At 36.1% G+C, this 23392-nt stretch overlaps 4 protein-coding genes across 11 annotated transcripts; 2 read left to right on the top strand and 2 right to left on the bottom strand.

Annotated features, from left to right (window-relative positions):
- Positions 1-512: 512 nt before the first annotated feature.
- Asator (tau-tubulin kinase asator) lies at positions 513-13891 on the top strand. Of its 4 annotated transcripts, none has more exons than XM_067357443.1 (15): positions 513-886; positions 3926-4058; positions 4232-4379; positions 4582-4796; positions 4954-5223; positions 5320-5406; positions 5536-5808; positions 5966-6152; positions 6225-6559; positions 6649-6945; positions 7032-7298; positions 7406-7673; positions 7762-8139; positions 8941-9259; positions 9445-13891. In XM_067357443.1, the coding sequence occupies exons 1-15, from the start codon at positions 879-881 to the stop codon at positions 9497-9499; spliced, it is 3240 nt and encodes a 1079-aa protein (XP_067213544.1). In that variant the 5' UTR covers positions 513-878; the 3' UTR covers positions 9500-13891. The 4 variants fall into 4 exon arrangements, with proteins under 4 accessions (XP_067213544.1, XP_067213548.1, XP_067213545.1 ...); XM_067357447.1 differs by lacking the exon at positions 513-886 and adding an exon at positions 2882-2900; XM_067357444.1 differs by lacking the exon at positions 513-886 and adding an exon at positions 2929-3270.
- Positions 13892-14125: 234 nt separating this feature from the next.
- Positions 14126-16353, bottom strand: Arl8 (ADP-ribosylation factor-like protein 8). Its single transcript, XM_012365331.2, has 3 exons — positions 16070-16353; positions 15020-15336; positions 14126-14938 (listed from the first exon to the last, which is right to left on the bottom strand). The coding sequence occupies exons 1-3, from the start codon at positions 16190-16192 to the stop codon at positions 14818-14820; spliced, it is 561 nt and encodes a 186-aa protein (XP_012220754.1). The 5' UTR covers positions 16193-16353; the 3' UTR covers positions 14126-14817.
- Positions 16354-16584: 231 nt separating this feature from the next.
- twf (twinfilin actin binding protein) lies at positions 16585-21660 on the top strand. 4 transcript variants are annotated; one of them, XM_012365685.2, is made up of 5 exons: positions 16585-16759; positions 16889-16966; positions 17100-17759; positions 17844-17962; positions 18401-19516. In XM_012365685.2, exons 1-5 carry the CDS (start codon positions 16735-16737, stop codon positions 18563-18565), a joined length of 1047 nt encoding a protein of 348 aa, XP_012221108.1. In that variant the 5' UTR covers positions 16585-16734; the 3' UTR covers positions 18566-19516. The 4 variants fall into 4 exon arrangements, with proteins under 4 accessions (XP_012221108.1, XP_012221109.1, XP_012221107.1 ...); XM_012365686.2 differs by lacking the exon at positions 18401-19516 and adding an exon at positions 19523-20656 and having other exon boundaries at positions 16588-16759; XM_012365684.2 differs by lacking the exon at positions 18401-19516 and adding an exon at positions 21043-21660 and having other exon boundaries at positions 16590-16759.
- 140up (RPII140-upstream gene protein) lies at positions 21609-23221 on the bottom strand. 2 transcript variants are annotated; one of them, XM_012365690.2, is made up of 5 exons: positions 23041-23221; positions 22594-22782; positions 22250-22504; positions 21938-22186; positions 21609-21782 (listed from the first exon to the last, which is right to left on the bottom strand). In XM_012365690.2, the coding sequence occupies exons 2-5, from the start codon at positions 22758-22760 to the stop codon at positions 21647-21649; spliced, it is 807 nt and encodes a 268-aa protein (XP_012221113.1). In that variant the 5' UTR covers positions 22761-22782; positions 23041-23221; the 3' UTR covers positions 21609-21646. The 2 variants fall into 2 exon arrangements, with proteins under 2 accessions (XP_012221113.1, XP_012221112.1); XM_012365689.2 differs by having other exon boundaries at positions 22594-22813; positions 23041-23220.
- Positions 23222-23392: the final 171 nt, after the last annotated feature.

The following is a 23392-nucleotide window of genomic DNA, read 5'->3' as shown; positions in this document are numbered from 1 at the left end:
CCGCGGAAATATTTTTCATCTGATGGGGCAAAATTTTTAAAGGGGATACATAATACATTCATAATATGTATATGTATATGTATATGTAACTTCATTCAAACACCACATAATAGGCCATTCAGTGGGTAGTATAAATGTGCGAAAAATATGCACAGATTTTTTACTCTAATTAACTTAATGCGCTTAATTTTCTTCGTTATATAGTGCACTTCAATTGAACGAGTAAATAATCCAAAAAAAAAAAAAAGAAAAGAAAAATAACTCATTTTTCCACCTTTGATGTAAATATTTGATGCTCAATAGTTTTGGTCATGAAATATCTGAAGAAAACAAAAAAATTTCAGGGGAGCGTCCTTATCTGGGCTATTATCTCTGGATGAGCGGTCGCCCCCTTTGCTCCCCGTTTCGCGGCGCCTGAATGTCAAGACGTTTATCACGCGTCCCGGCGACGCGCTCATGACGTTTAGAGAACAAAAGCAGCAGGAAGAAGGCGGTGGTTCGAGAAGATGGCTCACCTCGCCTGAGAGGGAGCTGACAAGAAGAGAAACAGTGTAGCTGGGACCGAAGAGGCCGATGGACCAAGCACGATTCTCGCGGTCGCGCCGCCGAGTCGCCGTGTCGGTTCGATGCCAGAACGAGGCGCTATTATGACTCGAGTCCGGCTCGGTGATCGTCGTAAGTCGAGGTGAATTTGCACCGGCTCGCATTGAGACGGCATTGAACGCGGAATACGCACGAAAATCACGCGCGAATTTGGCTCTTGTTTTTACTTCCGTTTTGCCGTCCGGCAAAAGAAGACGTGTGGCGCACATCGCGCTCTGCCCTGATCCGCGAAACACGCTCTCGTTACGCCAGTCCCGTTTGTTTTCAGCGAAATCATGAAATGGTACGTACAAAATTAGCAGTACCTAATTAATAATACCAATTAATAATACCGGCTGTGCGCAACTCTTCATTTTTGTGTTCGATACGCGTGAGTGAATTGAATTTTCCTTGCCCGAGTGTGAATACGACGCTGCAACTGGCATGATAGATCGCAAATGTTATCTACAGTTTGGAAAAGTGTTATACACGTATTTGTATTTATGTGAAAATATATCATTTCTGAGACATATATATCGAGTAAATAAATTAGCTTTTGCCAGAGCGTTAAACTTAACCATTTTGGAATACTTCCCGAAATCGTAACTAGAATGTGCCTACACTTAACACTTTTCGTATAAATAGAGAAGACGGCGCATACTTCTTGCATACTTCTTTCGGTGCAAATTGAAAAGATTTTTGATAAAAATTTGTCTTGTAAAATCGTGAGTTGCCATTCCTAAAAATCTGCTTTGACTTTCCTTATTGCTTTGTGTTTAAACATATTTCCCTGCCAAAAGATTTAATAGCTTAATTAAAAATTACGCACATTTTCTCGTTTATTTAATAAATTAGTCTTGTTAAATTTGTAGTTTTACAAAAAATTGTTTATGCTTATCGTAATGATTTGTTTAAAAATTAAAATATTTTGATTTATTTGTCGAGATACAAAACAGCGTAGATAATTACGAAAACCACGCTTTGATATGTGTGTCATTAATTAAGAGCCATGCTATATACAAGAATAGTATCCTATTATTGTAATCGTGTTAAATAATCATTGCATCTCGGACATATATCGTTTAAACTGCTATTTTTCGCTATTTGATAATAAATTGATTACCTAATCTGTATATAGAACAAAGTTTTCATACATAATTCGATAAAGTAGACAAGAATACCAGCTATATTTGATCATTTGCTAATTTAAATTTACCGATGATTGAAAAATATTCCGCGTTCTAAGGCTATTATTATTTAAGCGTAGACTTCCGCAAGATTGTTAGTCCGAATGAAATTAAAAAAAATCGTAAGAAATATGAAAAGAAGTTGGAGAAGTTTTCTCTGGCGCGGAGGAGAGAGAAGATGCTGCTAGATGTATTATATGCTCAGTGGGGTCGTTTAAAAATAGATGTTTAAACTTATATTATGCCCTCTAGCAAAGGGAGTCGCGAGCGGTCAAAATTTTATAAGCGCTTTAACCTTAATATAACCGAAGGATGCCGCAATGAAGATCGAAAGCATCGAATCGTTATACTTTTTTAATTAGCTCATTATGAGCTAATTAGACAAAAAGCTGTAATACTGACGCAAGTGCAAGTATTTGCAGAATGACGAACATTCCTTCCTAATTATTCTGCAATAATTAAAATTTCTCTCTTTGTCGAGCAAGTTTTTGAATGTAGCAACTAACAATGATCGAATCTTTGAGTAAAAAAATGATTATCTATATACGTACGTGAGCAAAATGAAATATAATACTTGTGTTTGTGTTCTGCTGTCTTGTCACAAAAATTTCTCGCTCCTAACTTAAAATAACACTGAAGTATGCGTTGCGTCGTCTACAGTTGATTAACATTCTGGCTTAATAAGTTTCCAAGTTTTCCCCCAATAGAATGTGTCTATTCAAAGTAGCGTATCCGCGCTTATGTTCACGTGGTGATCAACACCCGTGGAACGGGTAATGCGATTAATCTCGATACTATTAATAATTCATTGGAGATCGCATTATAAATACAAAGAAATATAAACATAATAATGACTCACGGGATATTGCGGACTGAATGCGGACAGATAAAAATCTCAAAGGAGCGATCCTCCTCTTCCGACGATACCATGAAAGGAGACGTGCTGTATTTGTGCATTTTTATGTGTCTATCATGCGGAACTTTGACGCGTGTATACGCCCGCGCGCGATACGATAAAAGAGCGCAAGATCTACGAGGAATAATAACCAATAATAAACGCGAGGGAGGACGACAAGAGCGGGCGGCGTGAACGGGCGCGGAAATCCAGGAGAAGAAGCGAGAGGCGTGAAGGTAGGAGAGAAAACGCAGAAGTGCATCGATCGCGCCATTGTGCGCTATCTACCGGTGATTTTGCACACTACAATTCCCGTGTGCGGTGTGCGAAATCCAAAATGGCCGTCCCACTGGCATTTGACGGAAACTGTTACGGCGGACACCCGGGCTTGGCCGTCGTCGCGGTAACGAGCGAGTGATCGGTCTCGTACGACAATCCCGGGATCGTCACGCGCGCGAGCGGGCAGGCGACGGAAAGGAGAGAATGACGGCGTCGAGGTTGTGAGGAAAAATTGTGCGCGCGTTGTGCGAGGGGCAGTTCGCCGAAAGAGTACGTCGCGCACGGTGTAACGTCGCGCCGTAAGCGGTGTCTCTAGCAGACGACATTGTTAGTAAAAATAAAATACTATTATATTTGGATCGGTCGAGACGGCGGATACGCGACGGTCTCGGCGAGATGCGCGTTCACCGCAGGAACGTGCGGTCGCAGCGCGGAAATTAATTTGCCACGAGCGGTTGTAAGAAAATTTAAAAAAAAAAAACTAAAAAACACCGCTTTTACATCGGCGCTTCACGTCGATCAGCAGCGATGGTCGCCCGTCGAGTCATCGGCACCGCCAATCGAGAACGAAACTGCGAAAAGAATCGAGTACGTGCCAGTGCACGACAGTCTCACTCTGATCGTCGTGATGTCCGTTAGTCGGCGAGTTGTTGATCACTGGCGGCGTGACAATTGCTAAATCACAGGGAGAACGATCGCGAGCGATCGAAAGATTGCTGATATGGAGGTTCGCTTCAGGACTGAATAGTAAGAAACGTCTACTGCACCAGCAACACCTTTCGCTCGCACGCAATCATGGCTGCCTAGCACTGGGCGCGTATTGACCAATTTTGTCAAATGTCACTTTAAATTAAAAGTCCCGCATTCGAGGCGCGTTTCGCATTGACAGCTCACAGTTGTCGGCGCGTCAATGTCGCGCAGTCACGCGGACAATCCGCATTAAACGCATGTATATTTAAGAAGTGTCACTTGCACTTTTCAGGCCTGCAAATCATTCAGAGGATTTGGTGTTGAGGAATGTAGGCGACGAAAGCACGGATCAAAATAATAACATAACTATGACGAGTGAAGATCTATTACAGCCTGGCCATGTGGTCAAAGAACGCTGGAAAGTTGTAAGTTTATTTTGACATTTTTCACAGTTTGGTGCTATTTCTTAATTTTTAATGCCAATTTTGGAAGAATTGATAATATTTCTTGTACAAAGGAAGGGATATTTGTATATTCAATTTATTATTCAATAGAAATGTAAGCAAGAGACATTAAGAAACATATATCTTAAATATAGGTAAGAAAAATAGGCGGTGGTGGATTTGGAGAAATTTATGAAGGTCTGGATTTAATGACAAAAGAACAAGTTGCCCTTAAAGTTGAATCTGCACGGCAACCCAAACAAGTCTTAAAAATGGAAGTAGCTGTACTAAAAAAATTGCAGGGTTAGTATATGTAATGTTTTCCGTCAAACACGTCACTAAAACATTTAAATGCGACATATTTTTCACAAATTGATTGAAAGAAAGGCATGTTACATCTGAATTGTTCTTGTGAAAATTTTGTGTTTGGAAAATTAAGCTAGATATTTATTTATTCTCTTTTCTTTTTTTCAAGTTATCACCAATTCAAAATTGTAACTTTTAGGTAAAGACCATGTGTGCCGTTTTATTGGCTGTGGACGTAACGATCGATTTAATTATGTTGTAATGCAATTACAAGGCAAGAATTTAGCCGAGTTGCGCAGGGCGCAACCAAGAGGTGCTTTCTCACTCTCTACTACATTACGTCTTGGTCTTCAAATTTTAAAAGCTATAGAAAGTATTCACCAAGTGGGATTTCTGCATAGAGACATTAAACCTGTGAGTATATCTGTGAGATATATTTATACATATAAACGGAAATAACTTATCCAGCATATTCTTGTAAAATTGATAGATGATTCTTCTTGATTAGAATATTTAAACAGTGTAAAATTATCTAACTGTGAATGTTAACATGTTAATACTTTGTTCACAGTCAAATTTTTCGATCGGCCGTCATCCTTACAACTCCAGGCTAGTATATATGTTAGATTTCGGTCTAGCCCGACAATTCACTACTGGTACGGGAGAGGTGCGACCGCCCCGTGCTGCCGCAGGATTTAGAGGAACCGTCCGATACGCGTCAGTCAATGCACACAAAAATAAGGAGATGGGTCGGCACGATGACTTGTGGTCATTATTTTATATGCTAGTCGAATTCGTTAATGGACAACTGCCATGGCGAAAAATAAAGGATAAAGAGCAGGTAAGTTAAAGAAATTTTAGTGTACTTGCAAGATGCAAAGACAATTTTGCATCTAATTACAAGTATTATTAAAGTGCAACGCCTTCTTGTGTGTAGGTGGGCCTTATGAAAGAAAAGTACGATCATCGATTGTTGTTAAAGCATCTCCCATCTGATTTACGAGTCTTTTTGGAACATATTCAGGTACGTGATTAAAAATGCATCTCAGTGTTATTTATATCTATATAATTATGTCTATAAAGTAATTTGAGACAATTTTCTTTCGATTTTATCTTACTTTTATAGTAATAAAGTACTTGAAAACTTTTGTAGAGTTTGGAGTATGCAGATAAACCGGATTATGCTATGTTATCTGGCCTGTTCGAAAGATGTATGAAACGTAGGGGTGTAAAGCCGAATGATCCCTATGATTGGGAACGACCATTAATAGCTAATGAAGGTTTATCAACTACCAGATCGTTGCCTACAGTACCACCTGTAGCAGCACCGCTTACCACAGCTACCACCATTAATCAGCCGCCGACTATAAATGTGGATACGAATAATCAAGAAAACGTGGAGCCAGACAACAGAAAGGAGTTGGATGTAAGTAGCTGAGAAATATCTTACGTGTTTTAAATTTCATTACAAGCGTTTAAATATCTGCCACATTTCGTAAAGTCGATTTTGTCGTTCTTACAAGTTAGACTAAAGTGATTCACATTAATAATATATATTTATTCGTTATAAACACGCTCGACAGGCACAACTGGATTATGAAAGTATATATAGAAGAAATAGACAACGAGGAATAGAAGGTTCGCCGGTGCCATTCGCGGCAGCTATTAGCAATCACGGTAGGGATAAAAATTGCAATGCCACGATACCAACGACTGATAATACGCATCAGCAAGTCGCGCAACAGACCATGTCGCCTCTACCAACACAAGGTTTGCATCAATTCGCACACTTTGCACGTCCATCTTTCTTATATCACATGACAGTTATCGCTCGTTGCGCAGGATCTCCTAAAAAACGACGCGCCGTATCTATGGCGGTCGAGTCCCAAGTTCCCGCGCCGGTGGAGAAGCAGGTGGATAACGAGGGCGACACGTTGATGGCTTCCGCACGTTCCGCATCCGAAGTTCCTCGCCTTAAAGCTGTGACAAACGCAACGGCACCGCTTAGGAAGTCGGCGAGCGGCGCCACATTGCCCGCCACGCTTGCCCGTTTGCGCATTGCTACGCCCGAGGGCGCGTCCGGTGAATTGCCGAGCCCTCGTATACAGACGGAAGTCGACGCTTCCTACTGCTCTTACGACGTAACTACTACGAAATACGTTGGAAATCAAAGCCCGGTATGTGGATTATTAACTCGACGTAACAGATTTCATGCTGCGTCACGCCGTCGTCGAGCCTTGACACGCTTGAACTTGAACGCTTTCAGGTGACCGAGCAAAGGGAACCTCTCAGAAGAGAGCCGAGAAGAAGAGCGGACAGCCGGCAACAAGTGAGAGGCGGACGTTCGACGGTACGCGACTGTTCCATTACGCAGTTCGCGCAAATAGACGACGACAATGTGTCCGCCCTGCAGCAAGTGACCAAAGGCGGTGGAGGATTGACTCTGGCCTCGCAATGGAAGTCGCAGTTTGACGACTCCGAAGAGACCGATAACGAGTGGAAGGGCGAGAATTTGCAGAGTCCCGAGCACAAAGGAACGAGTGCTCCATCCATACCACCGCAGGTAAATTTCTTAATTACGATCGGGAGGATTAGACGCGAAGAAAAACGTCGTATAAAAATGCCGAAATATCAAACCTTCGTATGTAGCCCGCAGATGTTGTCGAAGGCTCGCAAAAACTTGACACTAAACCTACCGTGGCGCAACCGGATGTGCCGAACGAGTGTCAACAACAGTCTCTGGTTCCCGCAGCGTTGTCGAAAATAAGCGAGGATTCGCCGAGACCAGCGACACTACATAGATGTTTAAATATCGCGGGTATTGAAAAATATCCGGAACTCCAAGGGGCGCTTCCACGAGCTTGGAGTGTTCCGGTGTTAGCGCCGCATGTCCGACCTTATCTTGAAGCTCCATTGGTTCGTACTGTGTTCTGTGTGTGTGTATGTGTGTATGTGTGTGTGTGTGTGTGTGACTTGCTGTTTCATAACTTTTGTGCATGCATCTAAAATATGATGGGTAACAGGTTCAACAGGCGGCATTCGACGATTTGCTGTATGAAGTGGACGTTATGAGAAATGTCGCCACCCGATACGACGAGCCGAGGCAAACTGAACCAACCAGAAGATCTAGTCTACCAGCAGTGGCTTTTTCTGTTTCTGACACGATGTTCAACACTCCCAGAGGGGAGGAAGAGGAGGAAGCAGTAGCGGGGAGGTTAGAAATCAGAGTGGTGGATGCGACCGGTGGTGCTACGATTGTGCAAACCAGCGCCGACAGAGAACCATTACAAAGTACGTACGATCGATTGTACGAAATACAGTCGAAACGACATAGATCCCAATCAGTTGCAAGTCACATCGCGTTTGTCCGAATTTTCAGAAAAATTAGCAAACGGCACGGCGGGTAGCCCGGCTAGTCCTAATCCGGGACCGGAAGAACCATCGATATATTACGACGCTACCGAAAATCGACCGATCGCAAACGCGAGTTTGCAAAAGGAGTCGTCTAGTATTATTACTGCCCCGACTACTGTACAAAACGCAGTATTGCCTCGTGATAATAAGGATAATAAAGAGAAGGAAACATCCAGTAGGACGTACATCACTCATAGTAAAATACCGATTCCCGTGAAGAGTCCGAGATGCTCGCTATCCGAATCGACGCCCGAGAATAATACTCCGAATATCAAAGCGGGAACAGGAAGTGATGTAGAAAAACTGCCGACGCCCGCAGCCGCAACTAAGGAGAAAGAGAATAGTTAGTAAAACTAATACAGATATAGATAATTATTAGAGTGAATTTTAAATGATGCTGATATATGTCTATATAATTATACTTAGTTGTCTGTACAACAGGTATGGATTGTGATAGAAATTGACGAGACACATATATCGCACTTGAAAGTTTTGTAATATAAGCGACTTTTCATTGACGATTGACGTATCGAAAAAGCCATGCTTTAAACGCTTCAATTCATTGCTACCACTATAATCATTGTTCGGAGGAAACTTTTGAAGGAGAGTTTTTATGAAATATCCTTAGTGTTTAAAGAAACTTGTTATTATGTTCTAAGATAATTTTATAACAAAATAATTACAGCAGAAAATCACTTTTTGAACATATTGCTGCTCGCAATTTTTAGAAATTTATTCTACACCAGTGAAAAACTGTGAATAAATCTTCTCCAAATTATAACATTCTCTCAGGCAAAAAATATTAATGTTTCGTAACTGTACAAAATAATTTGTAAAGACGCAATGCACAATGGTATTATGTAATAATAAAAAAAAAATGTGCACATATTTCGAATATCCCAAAGAGATTCAGAGCCGTTATATAATAATATTTTTGAGATAACATTACTTTCGAAAGCTTACAAGCTACATTTCATTAATTAGAATGTCCTTGTATATGAAATTAATATATTAACTCCTTGCCATGCTAACGCTCGCAAAATTTTAGCTGTCAGAGATAAACTGTCGACAGCGCATGCAAAAGCATACTGCCATCGCATGCCATTGTCTGACGCTAGACCAATCATATCACCTTTAACTTCAGCCAGCTCTGCCGAAGACGAAAATCTAACTGGATGCACGCCCGCTTTGCGCCGCCGGAGACAAAGTGAAAAGTATGTGACAGACGCTAGTCAGCTGAATCTGCAGTTCCAAAGACCGCAACACAGAACGAGACCGCAGTCCGAGGTATTGCCGAGGCTTTCTCCGAGGGGAGTACCGTCGCACCTTCTACGAGAGCCAGGTAAAAAGTCCGAGGAGAGCAGTGAAAGTGACTCGAACAGCAGCGGACCGCCCAAGTCGGCCCGTCAACCGCCACCGCCACCCACGTCGTTGCCACCACATATAGCCGAGAACAATGCTAGGTATGGCTGCTGCAATATGTGTATCCAATTTATATAAATTGCCTAATAGTCGATTATTACTGATACATCACTTCCTAATGTTTGATACATCATTTTCTAAGAACGACTAATCATTCATTACATCGCATATGATCTCTTTCTCTCTCTCTTCTGTGATTATAGATGTAAGTTTTCTGTAATTGTAGATGCCGTCGTTATTGGCCCATACCAGACGCAACGGTTGCCAGCAGAGAATCGTGAGATTTGGTATATTCGAAATAACAAATAGCCGCGGTTTGCGTTAAGGTTTTAGAGAAGGCTTTACTGCTCAACTAACGGAGAATGTGATATCATTTGGGGCAGCGATCTTTCTGATAAATAACGTCGTCGGATACGTGAAAATTTTAGCGAAAGTGCATATCTGTATATCTACGTGGATACAGAAACTAGCTATTCATTTAGCATGCGAAGATGTAAACTGTCTGTGAATGCATATTCAGATAATGCCGCTTTAATTAACTACTGAAATTCTTGAGCGAGCTCGTCGAAAAAAAGGAAATATCCCGAGTTATTTCTGGGGGCGCGTTGCTCAATAAATAAAATTTCAGTAAATTGACTAAAAAAGTGTATGTGAGATTGTTTTCAGTGTGCAATCACAGTGCAACAATCCGATGATCTGAGATAGTCGCTTTTTAAGGACTATGCTCCTTCGTTACTTAGATATACACTTGCCGTTTGTGTTACAGTATGAACATGTCCATCTAGTATCTTTAGATTTTTACATATGATATTATATATTTCTTTTTTTTTTTCTTTTTTTTTTTTTTTTTTTTTACACCTTAGATTTGCATAAATTGATTTATGCATCTCGGATGTTATGTATATGTTACCAGAGAGAACTCTATGCTTTTATTAAATCCGATAGAAATTCCTTTGCACAGAAGTAACAAATGCACCTTTCCTCACATAATTTCTATATGAAAATTTTCTTGTCAAGTTTTGTAAGCTTTATAATTTTACTTTAGTGATAGTGATATAAAAATATTTCTGTTATCCTCTAATACAAATATTATAACAACTGCTGTTGTACACTGAAACGTACTTTATTTGTTAACATAATACGGATATTTTATATCTGAAGAGAATGAGTGCTTGATAATTCGATTAAAATTGTACTCACCCGATTTATAAGCGTGCTTTAAATTATTAGTAATTTAGAGTTGCTACTTTGCAATGAGCATAAATCATGTAAAAGTAATGTAACAATTTGATAGATATTACGTAACGTCGCAGGAAAAAAAGATGAGTTTTTCATTAAAAAAGAAAAAAAAGAAGTGGCAGCTCTAGAATGATTATTGAATTCAAGTCAGCTGTACTAGTCCTGTTAGTAGCCTGTTAATAAGGTCAACAAAATGCAATTTTTTTCGCATATATACATGATGTCCCAAAAAAAACCGCCGAGTGCCCTTTCAATAACAGATTCTTTGATCAATTTAGTCAATTTTTCTTGGAGTAGAATTTATCTCCGTACGTGATGCTAAAGATTCAAGATACTTGAAATTAGATTATATTGTATTAATTATATTTTCCAAGATTGTGATATTTGAAAAGTTACTAAATTATATTTGTATCATTACTATTATGAAGATATTTAAAATACAGTGTGTAAAATAATGTAAAACTTTTAGATGTAAGGAAAATATCCCGAATTTATCAGAGAATCTAGAGGTGAAAGGAAGTACACAGAGAAGTACTTGGGAAATCTTGTATTCGAGCGCGTATGCGTGTATGGGCGAGAATTAAAGAGATACGTACGTATGTGAGAGACATTTTAAATAGAAACTTTCAAATAATGTTTGTACCAAATGATGTACCAAACACAGGTTCCTTTATTGGATATGGTATATAAATACATAAACATACACACAAACATAGCTATAGTATTCTATGCTTTTTTGAAATATGTATGTATATATATATATCTTTTCATGTACTTACATGTTTCAAGATATCACAGCATACCATAGTAATGTATACGAAGAAAAAAACCGTCAAATGGGGAGATGTAATTTTACGGCACACATTTAAACATTTCTTATGCACATAATACGAAAAAAAAGGTTGATATAAGCACGGATGCTTTGTGATTTTTCTTATATAATGAGTCTTGAGTGAAAAGTCTAGTGATGCATAAAACTAGTCAAGTAGAATAATCCATAATGTGCTATTGTTAAATCCAATTTAAATATAGAGTCATGTCAACTTGTATAAAATAGGAAGATTATTCTGTGCAATGATTAATATAAGATCAAGTATAAAAATGTGTTCCAATATTGGCGAAAAGTGGACACACATGATATAATTTTCTTACAAAATGTCGATTTTTTTTTTCTTAGTGAATAACGAGTCGAGATAACACAATCTTCCTCGAAATTTTTGTCAAGATAGAATTAAGAATTGAGTCCAAAGGTTCGCGAAAAATACGTGATCACTTTTTGCCAATTCTGCGGATACCTTAAATAATAATTCTTAAATTAACAAGTTTTTAATCTCGTTTTGTTCGAAAGGACATAACGCGCAACAAAAAAAGATTGTATTAATAGGAAGTTAATCATCGACTTATTGCTTATTAATTATGTGGCAATATCTTCGTGTAAATGTATACGAAGTGCGGATACACGACGTAGATCGAATAGGAATAAAAGGATCAAAATTGATGAAAATTTTGCGATATTGTTAATGATAGCGTTATTATATACGAGGTCAAAATATAAAAACGTATATCTTTTCATGCAAGTATGACATAGGCTTGTAAAGTATTATTCGAGATACATGTATAATAGAATTCAAAGAGTTTCACCGAGCTTTTTTTCAGGAGGAAAAGAGAGAAAGGAGAGAATAGGAGCGCATCTTCTTTTCGAATTTATGTAAATAAATGGCATGTATGCATATATATATATGTAGATATAGCTTATAACAAATGCATATATACATGTATGCATATAAGTGCATATATTTATATATATATATACACACGTATTTTATGGACATGAAAATGTAACATACAGTAATTAAGCAGAAAGTTATGATGTTCAACAAATTTGAGAGATTAACTCATTAAAGTCGAATAGACATTCAAGACATTCTTGGATTTTGCAAGACAGCAATATACTTTAATATTCTTGCAGCGACTGTCTCTCTCTCACTATATTTGAAGGCAATAATTGTCGCCTTTTTACGCAAGTGAACAAAATCTAGGACAGATTAAAATAATAACTGGACTTTAATGAGTTAATTTAAAGCCGATATAATCGATATAAAAACTGATATTATAATAATGTAGGATACCAACATCCACTGGAAGGTATTTGAAAAGATAGATGCTTCAAAATTTTGCGGGCAAAAGTTATATAAAGGATTATTTTGCAATAGTTTATTTCTCGACATTAAATATTATTCTGATCAAGTCTCAAATTAGCGTTTTGCTAAAATAAAGTCCACTCGAAACTAAGAAATGAAATTATTTTTATAAAACTTATTTTTATTTCGTTACACTTATAAAATATAGGAATTCTATATGGTAAGAAAAGTCTATCATTAAAATATTTTCCAGTCGTGGTACTCCGTACACGAAGACTCCCGAAGAAAAATGATAATAGAGCGATATTCTTAACCGGATTTGACGAGCAAAGAATGACGTTGTTCTCAAGTTCCACAAAGAATATCACTCTACTATTTTCACATTTATTTATTTATTTATTTTGTAATACCGTCTATGTATCATACGGCGTTTCGTATAAATTTGTCTACTCTACTACGACACTTGACTTTCAAATCTTGGCCGTGCATAAATGTCACTGTACGTACGTGAGCATGTTTTTTCCTTTGTTTTTTTTTTTTTGTTCGTTCATATTGCCTGAAAGGTGGAAAGGTATCATTCCATCCATGATTCTGTATTATAACGTACGCATTATACAATAGGAAACGCGATCATCATTTCTATCTTTAACAATGTACATGTATCCGCAAATCGTTGTGACCAGACCTCGAGGAGAATATGTTTCTGCTGTAATATGTAAACTGATCTTTTGCAGGAAATTTAATATACATTATTGTGGCCGCTTCGTGTCGGAAGTGAGTCATGTGTAGTTAATATAAATATAGCGCAACATTAGCTGTAACGAACACCGCTAGAAAATGAAATATTGTATTGTCACATAAGCGAAAGTCAATGTAGCTGAAACGTTCAGTTCAGCAATTTGAACTTGATGCTCTTCCCCGCCCCGTGCAGTTCGGTATAACGAAAATTTGCGGTTTCTTTAAGGAAATGCGACACATCGAGTCCAATCCAAATAAATATCGAAGCGTTCCAAACACACACAGAACTTGTCTCTCAATAATGTAATTTTATAAAACGCGATACCAGCCAGTGTATCGGCCCGGTTTATTTAGAAACGATGGTCCATCTTGTTGTAAAGCAATTTGAGCCGCTGATCGCAGAAGAATAGATTGGGGGAAATCTAGGCGTATAAAACTTTATATATAGATAGAAATGAATGAAGAAAGGAAATCAACTGATAAGATAAATAAAATGTGCGAGCGTTTAAACTTCCTGGTATCTCTCTGCAGAATAAATAAAATCTATCTATTCTATTGCAATTATTTCTCTTAGACAATCATGTGGCAAAGTTTTTGTTTGTTTTTTTTCTTCATTAATAATTTTATCGCACCATTAACCGTTCTTTTAGTATCTTCTGTTGTCACGAATGTCGTTTTTTTCTTTTGTAATAAATATTTCCATCTTGAATTTTTACATAAAGTGCGTATGCGAGAACGCTGTGGATTCAGGATTACCATTTCTTGAGATGGAAAAGAACCAAGGCGATATTTGCAATACGTTGTTTTTATTTGTTATTAAAGTTCCTCGAGAAGGTGTGTGATGTTATAATAATGTGATTGTATCAATAGTAATGTATCTTTGCGCGTGTATTTCATAATAGCTACCATTTTCTCTAATTTATACATGAAACGCTTGGTATCTTTCGAGGGTACAAGTTGAAATCAGAATATCGACATCTAGACTATAATATATCACAATAATTAACTGCGATTAGGTTGCTATTATTTCAAGTTTTACATTAGCGGGGCAATCATAGAAAATCCATCTAATTGTAGGTATTCAATCGTTATTTAAATATTGGAATATATTCTTGGACTTACCTATAAACGAAAATATAAAAAATTGTTCCTTATTACTAATATGCTCGCGGGATGTGTGAGTGCCTTATGGTATAATTCACACGAGCATACTCTTGGCATATAAGCATGATTTTCTTTTTTTTTTCTTCTTTTTTTTTTTTTTTTTTTTTATTTTACCGCGGCATTCGTATCATTCAACTCAGATCGGCTAAAGCTTAAAGTCAAGTAATTTTTCTACAATGATTCAGTTTTTTTTTTTTTCAATTTTTTTTTTAAATAACGAAGTTTGCTCATTGCGCTCGTTTCCTCACAATTGATCCCAATACTGTTATCAGTATCAAAGACTCGCCGATACTAACAAATGGGATATTTTAAGAGTATTAGCGAACCCCACCTTTCGAATGCGCTATGAGCCACTGTAACGTGATGTCGATATTGTCTTTTTCTTTACACGAAATACTGTAGCAGCAAATCTCACGGTCCTGAATCGCAGACAGATTCCTAAAAATGCACATCATCGCATATACATGTATCCGTGTACCATTGAAGAATATTATGTTACAGTTAAACGCAACAACTTACATTCTTTCTATGAGTCCATTCTCATCCAGAGCGTGAGGTAAATCCCTTTTATTGCCCAGAACCAACACTGGTATGCCAGACAATTGTGGCTTATCCAACAAGTTGTGCAATTCGTTGCGGCTCGCCTCAATTTTCTCCGAATCAGCCGCATCTACCATGTAAACTATGGCATTTACTCCTCTACAATATCTTTCCCACATGGATCTAAACCTTGGTTGACCGCCGATGTCCCATACTTTTATAGTGACATTGCCTTTGGTTATTTTACGCATGTTAAAGCCTACAGTCGGTATCATATCCTCGCTAAATTGCCCTGACTAAATATGCAAAAGAAGAAAAATGTGCTTATTAATTGTTGACAATTGAGAACAGCGACGTGTAATAATGTTAATATAATTCTGATTATATACAATGCAACGCCTACAACTTTTCTACTGTATGCATAAGCTTCATTATGACAAAATAAATATATTCTCAATGAATTTATTTAAAAAGTTTTGCGACTGAATTTTTTTCATTTTGTTGCTTGAAAAAATATTCATGTTTTATTTATCCGATGTTACGAAAATAATAAGAGGCTTTAACGTAAAGGTGATGAGATGACAATTGGACTGACGACTTCTGTCAAAATTGTTTACGTGTTTCAATTTACGTGTTTTGCTGCTTTAGCACAAAAGTGAAACGGAGTAGGGGTAAAGAAAAGTGGGCGGAAAAAGGAGAAAAAAAGACGACAAAAAAGAGACAGAAAGAGAAAAAGTGAGACAAGAACTAAACAAGAGCGATTCGACGATAATCGCAGTCTATCACGTTTGTAAATCGGCGATCGTACTTTTAAACATTAAATCGTTTGACATCAGGGCGTATACGGAGGCGGTTTACATTAACAGCGACGGAGTTACTACGAAGGGGTTATCGAATCTAACCAAGATGCGCGAGATTTCTCACGATTTTCGCGTATTACCGATATTAACGACGAATGGCACTTTGACACTTTACGTTTGCAGCGACGATCCGTGCGGGATAATTACGAGAAATGCATGACTTACGTACCGCTATGACATTCACAAACGTAGTCTTTCCACTGTACTGCAGACCGACGAGAGTGAGTTCCATCTCTTCCTTCCAGAAGAGAGACTTGAACCAGTCCAAGATCCGATTAATAAGGGCCAGCATGTTGAATCTCGCACGACCGAAGTCAACTCCGTCGAGAAATTTAATGTGGAAATCCCTTTAAAATACGACCACCCGTACTTTTTGACGTATAAATTTCCGCCGATCGAGATACGTCAGATTCAGTGTTCCCAAATGAAGGAACAAATTCCACGCGTGCGCAATGACGCAAATATAGCAGACGCACTTAGTCACGTATACTACGTTTACATGAGTATCGTTAATCCGATTTAGTAATTATAACTGCGGATGTTACTGAACCTGATTAGGGTGCATCCAAAGGTTTTAAATAGTGAGAAACAAGCGAATTGGCCAATCGCAATCGAATATTTCCCTCCATCTGACTTTTTCCTCCAGAACGCTCGACCAATTGAATTCACTTATAACTTGGGGATGTTCTTTTCAGATGATCTAAATTTATAACACTTGACAATAGAGTATTTCCTTTCCGTGAAACTTTGGCAGATGGGAAAAAGTAATTCTTGGACGTAGTTGACGGTGCTCGGACTGATTCAAACACAGTAGCAACAGTTCGTCGCAAGATAATGTCACACCAAACGGGAATAAAGGGTGATTATACGATTTTTTTATTATATCATGGCACATTATTACGATGTAGATCGCGGTGAATCGTCTGACTTTTCAACCTCAATTGGCAATTTTCCGTTAGCAATGTTGCTAATGGTTGATTTGTTTTAGCAAACGATGCATTGAAGAAATTATTTGCGAAATGTCGTGATGGGAAAATACGAGTGCTAAAAATTTCAATAGAAAATGGTGAGTTCTCAATTGTAGCAACATTTTTTTTTTCTCTGAATCATACATATTTATAGATAAGATTAAAACAGAGATTTGGTAAAGATTAAAATGGATATGATATTCTTTCTACTCACCCCACTTTGTCTTTCAGAGGAACTGACTCCAGCATCTTCTTCCAAGCCAATAAACAAGTGGCAAGATGATTATGATAAAATGATCAAGCCGTTAATTGTGGAGAATCAACCGGCCTATATCCTCTACAGATTGGACACAAAGTCACCAGATTCCGGCTATGATTGGTTATTCATATCCTGGTCGCCCGATACAGCACCTGTAAGGCAAAAAATGCTTTATGCTTCCACAAAGGCTACATTAAAACAAGAATTTGGAACTGCTTCAATAAAAGAGGAATTGCATGGTACTGTGCCGGAGGACATCACACTAGAGGGTTATCACAAGCATAAGAAAAACGATGTGGCACCTGTACCATTGACAACAGCGGAGGAAGAATTGGCTGAGCTCAAGAAGACTACTGCAACTACGGACTACAGTGTGGAGACAAGACATCAAACACTAAGCGGTGTGGCGTTTCCGGTCACGGATGAAGCCAAGCAGGCCATCACAGAACTGGGTAAAGGGGTTCATGAATATGTTCAATTGAAAATTGAATTAGAGGAAGAGAAGATACATTTAGTAACTGCTTGTGATATTTCATTGGATAAATTACCCACTAAAGTCCCATCTGATGCTGCTAGATACCATCTTTATAACTTCAAACATACTCATGAAGGAGATTATACAGAAAGCATAGGTTAGCAACGATGAATAATTCATTTTAAATCTGTGTATTGGTTTTGATACAGTGCAAAGATGAATATTTACATTTCTTTTTCAGTTTTCATATATAGCATGCCAGGATATAGATGCAGTATTAAGGAAAGAATGTTATATTCCTCATGCAAAGCGCCTCTACTTGATCTTATCCAATCTCTAGGAGTAACCATAGTAAAAAAGGTTAGTATATTTAATCTCTAATAAAATACACTTCTAACAGTTTTACACAGTTTAAAATTACTCTTATTTTGACTCACATTAATATTTTTCTTTATTACTTAAAGTTTATGAATATATATATATTATTGGAATAAAATAGACAGACTCTTAAAACAATAAAAGTTGAAACATTTGAATAACGTCATAAAAAAATTATAGACATGTGTTTTATAAACATAGCTATTCACTTCAAATAAAAAAGTTTTGCATTTATCTATTCGTAAAATTGAATAAACTTCAAATGGATATCTATTATCTTTTGCATCATGTGTTTAATAATAATTGCAAGTGATTGTTATTGTTTTTTTATTGTTTTCTATATGATAGTAAAAATCTTTTTTATATGTGTACATATGTATATAACACTGCCATATCTATATTATATAAATGCAATCCTAGTTGGAAGTAAATAGTGGGGAGGAATTGGCGGATATGTTGGAAGATCCTCCAACCATAAAAGACTCAGCTGCAATAACTCCTGCAACTCCGTCAACACCTTGTGCCCCTATTCAATCCATACCAGAGAAAAAATCAAAGCAGAAACGGTCTTGTGTTTTGAGCTAAAACAGGCTTAAAGCATTTTGTCTGCCATTATTATCGCTTCTTGCTAATTGAAATGTTTGTGATGTTTTGCGCATCAAATATCTTCCTTCATGAATTCCAACATTGTGATAGTATGATATTGACATATATAGATATATATCGTTTTTAAAAATAAAATTATTAGTTTCCAATGTTAAAGCAAGTTACGATTATGTAGCTATAGTTGCAAATTAATTTAGAAACAGCAGGAAACGTATGAAGGAATTGTGTTGTTTATCAACATTTAGAATTAATTTGTCAAAGTGATACGTATATCCATGTAGCAAAACAGAGTAGACCAAATGGTGTATTTTTCTAAATTTTGAAACAGAAATTATCATGGAAAGCTCTCTGCAAAACGCTGTTATATCTATTAATTAATAAGTGTGACATGCCTATGAATGCAAAATAACCCCATATACTCCATGTTGTTACGCTGTATGAAATTATTCATTTATATGAGAAATAGTGCCGAGATAGAGTTAGATTATTTTATTAAACATTGAAAGCTAAGCCTCGCTTTTATCGATTTTACATATTTGGCACATGAGCATTATGTGATATGATGACAATGAAATGTATATCTAATTTAATTCTAACGACATTCTATTCACAGAGTTCCTTCATTCTAATAATTTTATATACTTTGCATTATACATGCAATTCCTATATCTAATATAATATATATATTATATATATATATATATATTTTATCTTACTAGAGAAAAATATAAAAATATATTGTACTGAGTCTTGAATTAGTTCCTAGTCTTATAAAAGTGATATGTATGTTTTTAAGTATTTTTAAATGGATTTCTAAGGCTTGGCTTTTGAGCTCATTTATATAGGATTTAGTAATGTAATATTTTTAATATCGATCTGTGGTAATCTGCATATGTGATGGGTAGAGAGTTAGGAAACATTCCATTTTTGCTCTAGATAGACTAGATGGAAAGAAAGAGAGAGAGAGAGAGAGAGGGAGACGGAGAGAAAGAGCTAAAGCCATTCACCTAACTTCTCCAGATATTTTCAATATGATGATACTGTAGACAAGTGATATATATGCAAACACCACATTAACGTGGATATATTTTTTTCGCACATTATTATTTCAGCTACAAGATAGTGATAACGCTAGTTATACTTTACATATAAAATTTTATATAATGTTCTATACTATTGTAAAAATGCAACAAAATATTAGATTCTACAAGTATGTGTGCGATGTAAGACTGATCTTGGCGAGTCCTATCGGCTGTTAATACATGTTAAAGATTATATTTGCATTTATACAAAACCATTTTACAAATCTGATGTGATATTTTTTTATTGAATTTTCAATTCTATACTTGAATATATTGGAATTTTTATTCAATCTATTTGTTTAAAATGCAAGCATCCTGTCCAAGCTATTTTTCAAACATTCAAATACATGCACATAACAGCAGACAGGACTGAAATTTGATAGCCAAGAACAAAATATACGAGAGTCATTCTATTTTTTGTGATCTGTATTTTTTTAACACTTGTAGCTTTTATAAAAGTTTTAGTCGAAAATATGAAGAAATGATTCATATAAACAGCACTACTTGTGCTATGGAAATTTGTGAGCCAGATATTTCTCGTAATTCTTTCTTCCAGAGTTAATCCTTCTATGGTCTAATATTTCTGTAAGATTTATAGAAAGTTAATGCCTTTAATTATCACACTCGTTGCTTCTTATGTAACTTATTGTATTTACGTATGTAGAGATACGTAATACACAATTCGTTCAAAATCGGGAGAAGAAGAGGAACTATCTGGCTTATATTTTCATAAATATGATAAAATTAATTTTTGTATTACGCTCGAAACTGATTATGCAGATTCTATTTTAAAAAAACTCATGACGCACAGTGTTGCCTAGTATACTTAAGTGTCATACCAGGCCTATTCTGTAACTCCTTAGTTTTATCTTGACTTTGGAGTTTCCCGTTATTGTTATAAACTCATTAAAATCAAGAAAATTGTATATATCTTGCCAATATTAAATATACTGGAAATAATAAAGCATCATGCAATTTAAACTCACAATTTGGTGTTTCTCTTTCATGTTTACGTCCAGTATTATATTCATATTAGGTGCATACGATGCAATTGCTAAGGACTGTTTGGGTATGTATGTGTGATTACTAAGGATGACGTGGTGATATCGACTCTTTGAACGGGTATGTAATTACTTTTAAGATTTGAAAGCATGTTCTGTTACAACTTACAGAATAGGCCTGCTATACGATCTATAGCTACATCAACAATTTACGAAATATTTTCTCTGGTATCCCTCTTCTTTATATGTACATATGTGATATATATATGTATAGTATGTGTATACGTTCACGCTTGATATGCACTATCGCTTTCCTGATGTTTTGAGTATTAAATTATAATTTTTTTTTTTTTTCAATGTGTTGACTGCATAGCTTGAAATAGCTGCCGGAGGGGAACTTACTGAAGACTTTTTCCAAGAAGAGTTGCATCCAAAGATCAGTTTGCATCAGCCAAAATTCGCTAAACCCAAGGGTCCACCGAACAGAGGTGCTAAACGTATAACTAAGGTTCAAGATTTAGCGTCCTCGGGACAAGAAAATTAAATAATTATTTATGAAATTAATATCAAATAAAAGCAGGGTAGAGAGAGAGAGCAGGATAGTAACATTTTCCAATGCACTCTTGTACACCCATTTAAGTATGCATGGAACCTTGTTTCAAGAAAAAGTATTAATTAGATGAAATAATTTTGAAATTTTTTTATTCTGTAAATATATCTAATATATAAAGCATATAATTTGTTATTATTTTATCTCTATATAAGTTTTTACAAATCCTGAAAGATTGATCAAATTTTGCACTTTCTGTGATAAATAATTTGTAAAATTTATATATATTTATCAGAGAATGTCTTCCCTGTCATTTTGCTACTTAGGAAAACTTCAAGGCATATTCATTGATAGATAAATAGTAAAGATAGAAACTCACACACGCTATGTTACTATGTACAAGATTTATTTACACAATAAGTATGTGTTAAGTGTTGCAATTTTCAGTGTCCTTTTCTTGCTTAAACCTTGAATTGTTCCTTGCTTCCAGATTTTCTTCGTACATTTCTTTTAGTTGTGGTAACTCAGAATTCATACTTTCTTTTATTCTCTCAAATATCACCCTATAATTGTTAACATTAAATAAATAATATAATTTCTGTAACTTCTACATTCGATATATAAAAAGTTATTAAATATACATGCTACAAAATTTCCACAGAAAACACAAGTACTAAATTCAGTATTTAAATTGTACAGAATGAGATATTTTACTTACTTGTCTCTTGAATTTATCCACTCTTGTTGTGCCGTCATTACTTCATCCATAGTTACTCCCGATAATGTAAGAACAAGAATTGATAAGCTACCACACACTGCACCTAACATACTGCCAAGTCCAGTACCAACTAATGCTGCTCGAAACCCTAAATTCATTTTATATAAAAATCCCGTTACAGCACCTCCAAATATATAATTTTCTGTTGCTACCTTGCCGCGATATGCTGATGTGCATGTTGTTAGTGTGCTGTAAACAAATATGTCGTCTATTTATTCGCTTCTGTAAATTTTAGAACAAAAATGTACTCACCTAAACATACAGCAAAAAAGTCCAAGTTTTCCTCCGAATTTCGCACCCTTCCTTATGAAATTCACAGAAACTGCTTGTTGAAGATGCCGTTTTGCGTCAAATTGGTTTAGAAATCTTGTCGCTTCATTATTCGTAATGAAATTATCTACTGTATTTTTGGTTGCATTAGTACCACCCAAAAATGCGCCAAGTACAACACCTGATAATGTTACATTTATGATGGACTGCAATTCCTTTGTGAACATACCCTCTTCACTGTAAAATAACATTTGTTACAACGAATTATTCAACATAAACTTTACATGTAAATACACACATGCCTTATAATTCAATAAAATATGTACTTCAGACAAAATATCTTTTTTACTCTGTCCCAACCCATTTCATCATCCAATGGGTTTACTAATGGTTTTACCGCATTTGCAGGTTTATCAAAAGCATTACCCTTATTGGTAAATGGAAATATGGACATTAGCATTGGGCTTCTAGTTAGTATAACCAAACGTCTCATCTTGATCTTGCAGAAAAACTTGCTAAATTATATACATACAAATATTAGCAAATCTGAAATAAAATTCATATACTTAACTCAAATATTCTAGATAATAAAATTATCTAAAAAAATAATAAGATTCAACAAATTATAAGATACAAAAAAGTAAATAAAGTATTTTGAAACAGTGTGTTCGAGCTCTATTGTTACAATCTACAATTGTTGTTGCATTTAACTGACTTCATCATAAATATTGCTAAAATAATTGAATTATATTTATAGAACTGTGAAAACTAACGTGGATATTTCGTTAGGAATTCCAATTGTGAAGGGAAGAAAAATTAAAATTTATAATAGGTTATCTAAACTCTCGGAAGTATATAAGAAATTTAATCCGAGAGATCACTGTAAGATGCTGTAAGATCAATGAAGACCAGACGACAAGCACAAGTGGAAGAAATTGCACCCAGAGTGCAGCACCCTTGTTTTCTGTGTCCTTTAATAGATGGCAGGGTTGACGTGTTACGCATGGCGGAAGCATGTGCAGTGAGATTATTTCCGCATGATTAATACACTTCAAATAATTATAACAAAGTAAATTATAATCAAAAGATCTACGTATACAAACTTGAAGTTTTTGAAATCTTATT

Source organism: Linepithema humile, chromosome 6 (genome assembly GCF_040581485.1).
Source record: "Linepithema humile isolate Giens D197 chromosome 6, Lhum_UNIL_v1.0, whole genome shotgun sequence".
In the NCBI taxonomy this organism is placed as follows: domain Eukaryota; kingdom Metazoa; phylum Arthropoda; class Insecta; order Hymenoptera; family Formicidae; genus Linepithema; species Linepithema humile.
The sequence above is the reverse complement of the archived record's forward strand: the minus strand, read 5'-3'. Positions and strand labels throughout refer to the sequence as shown.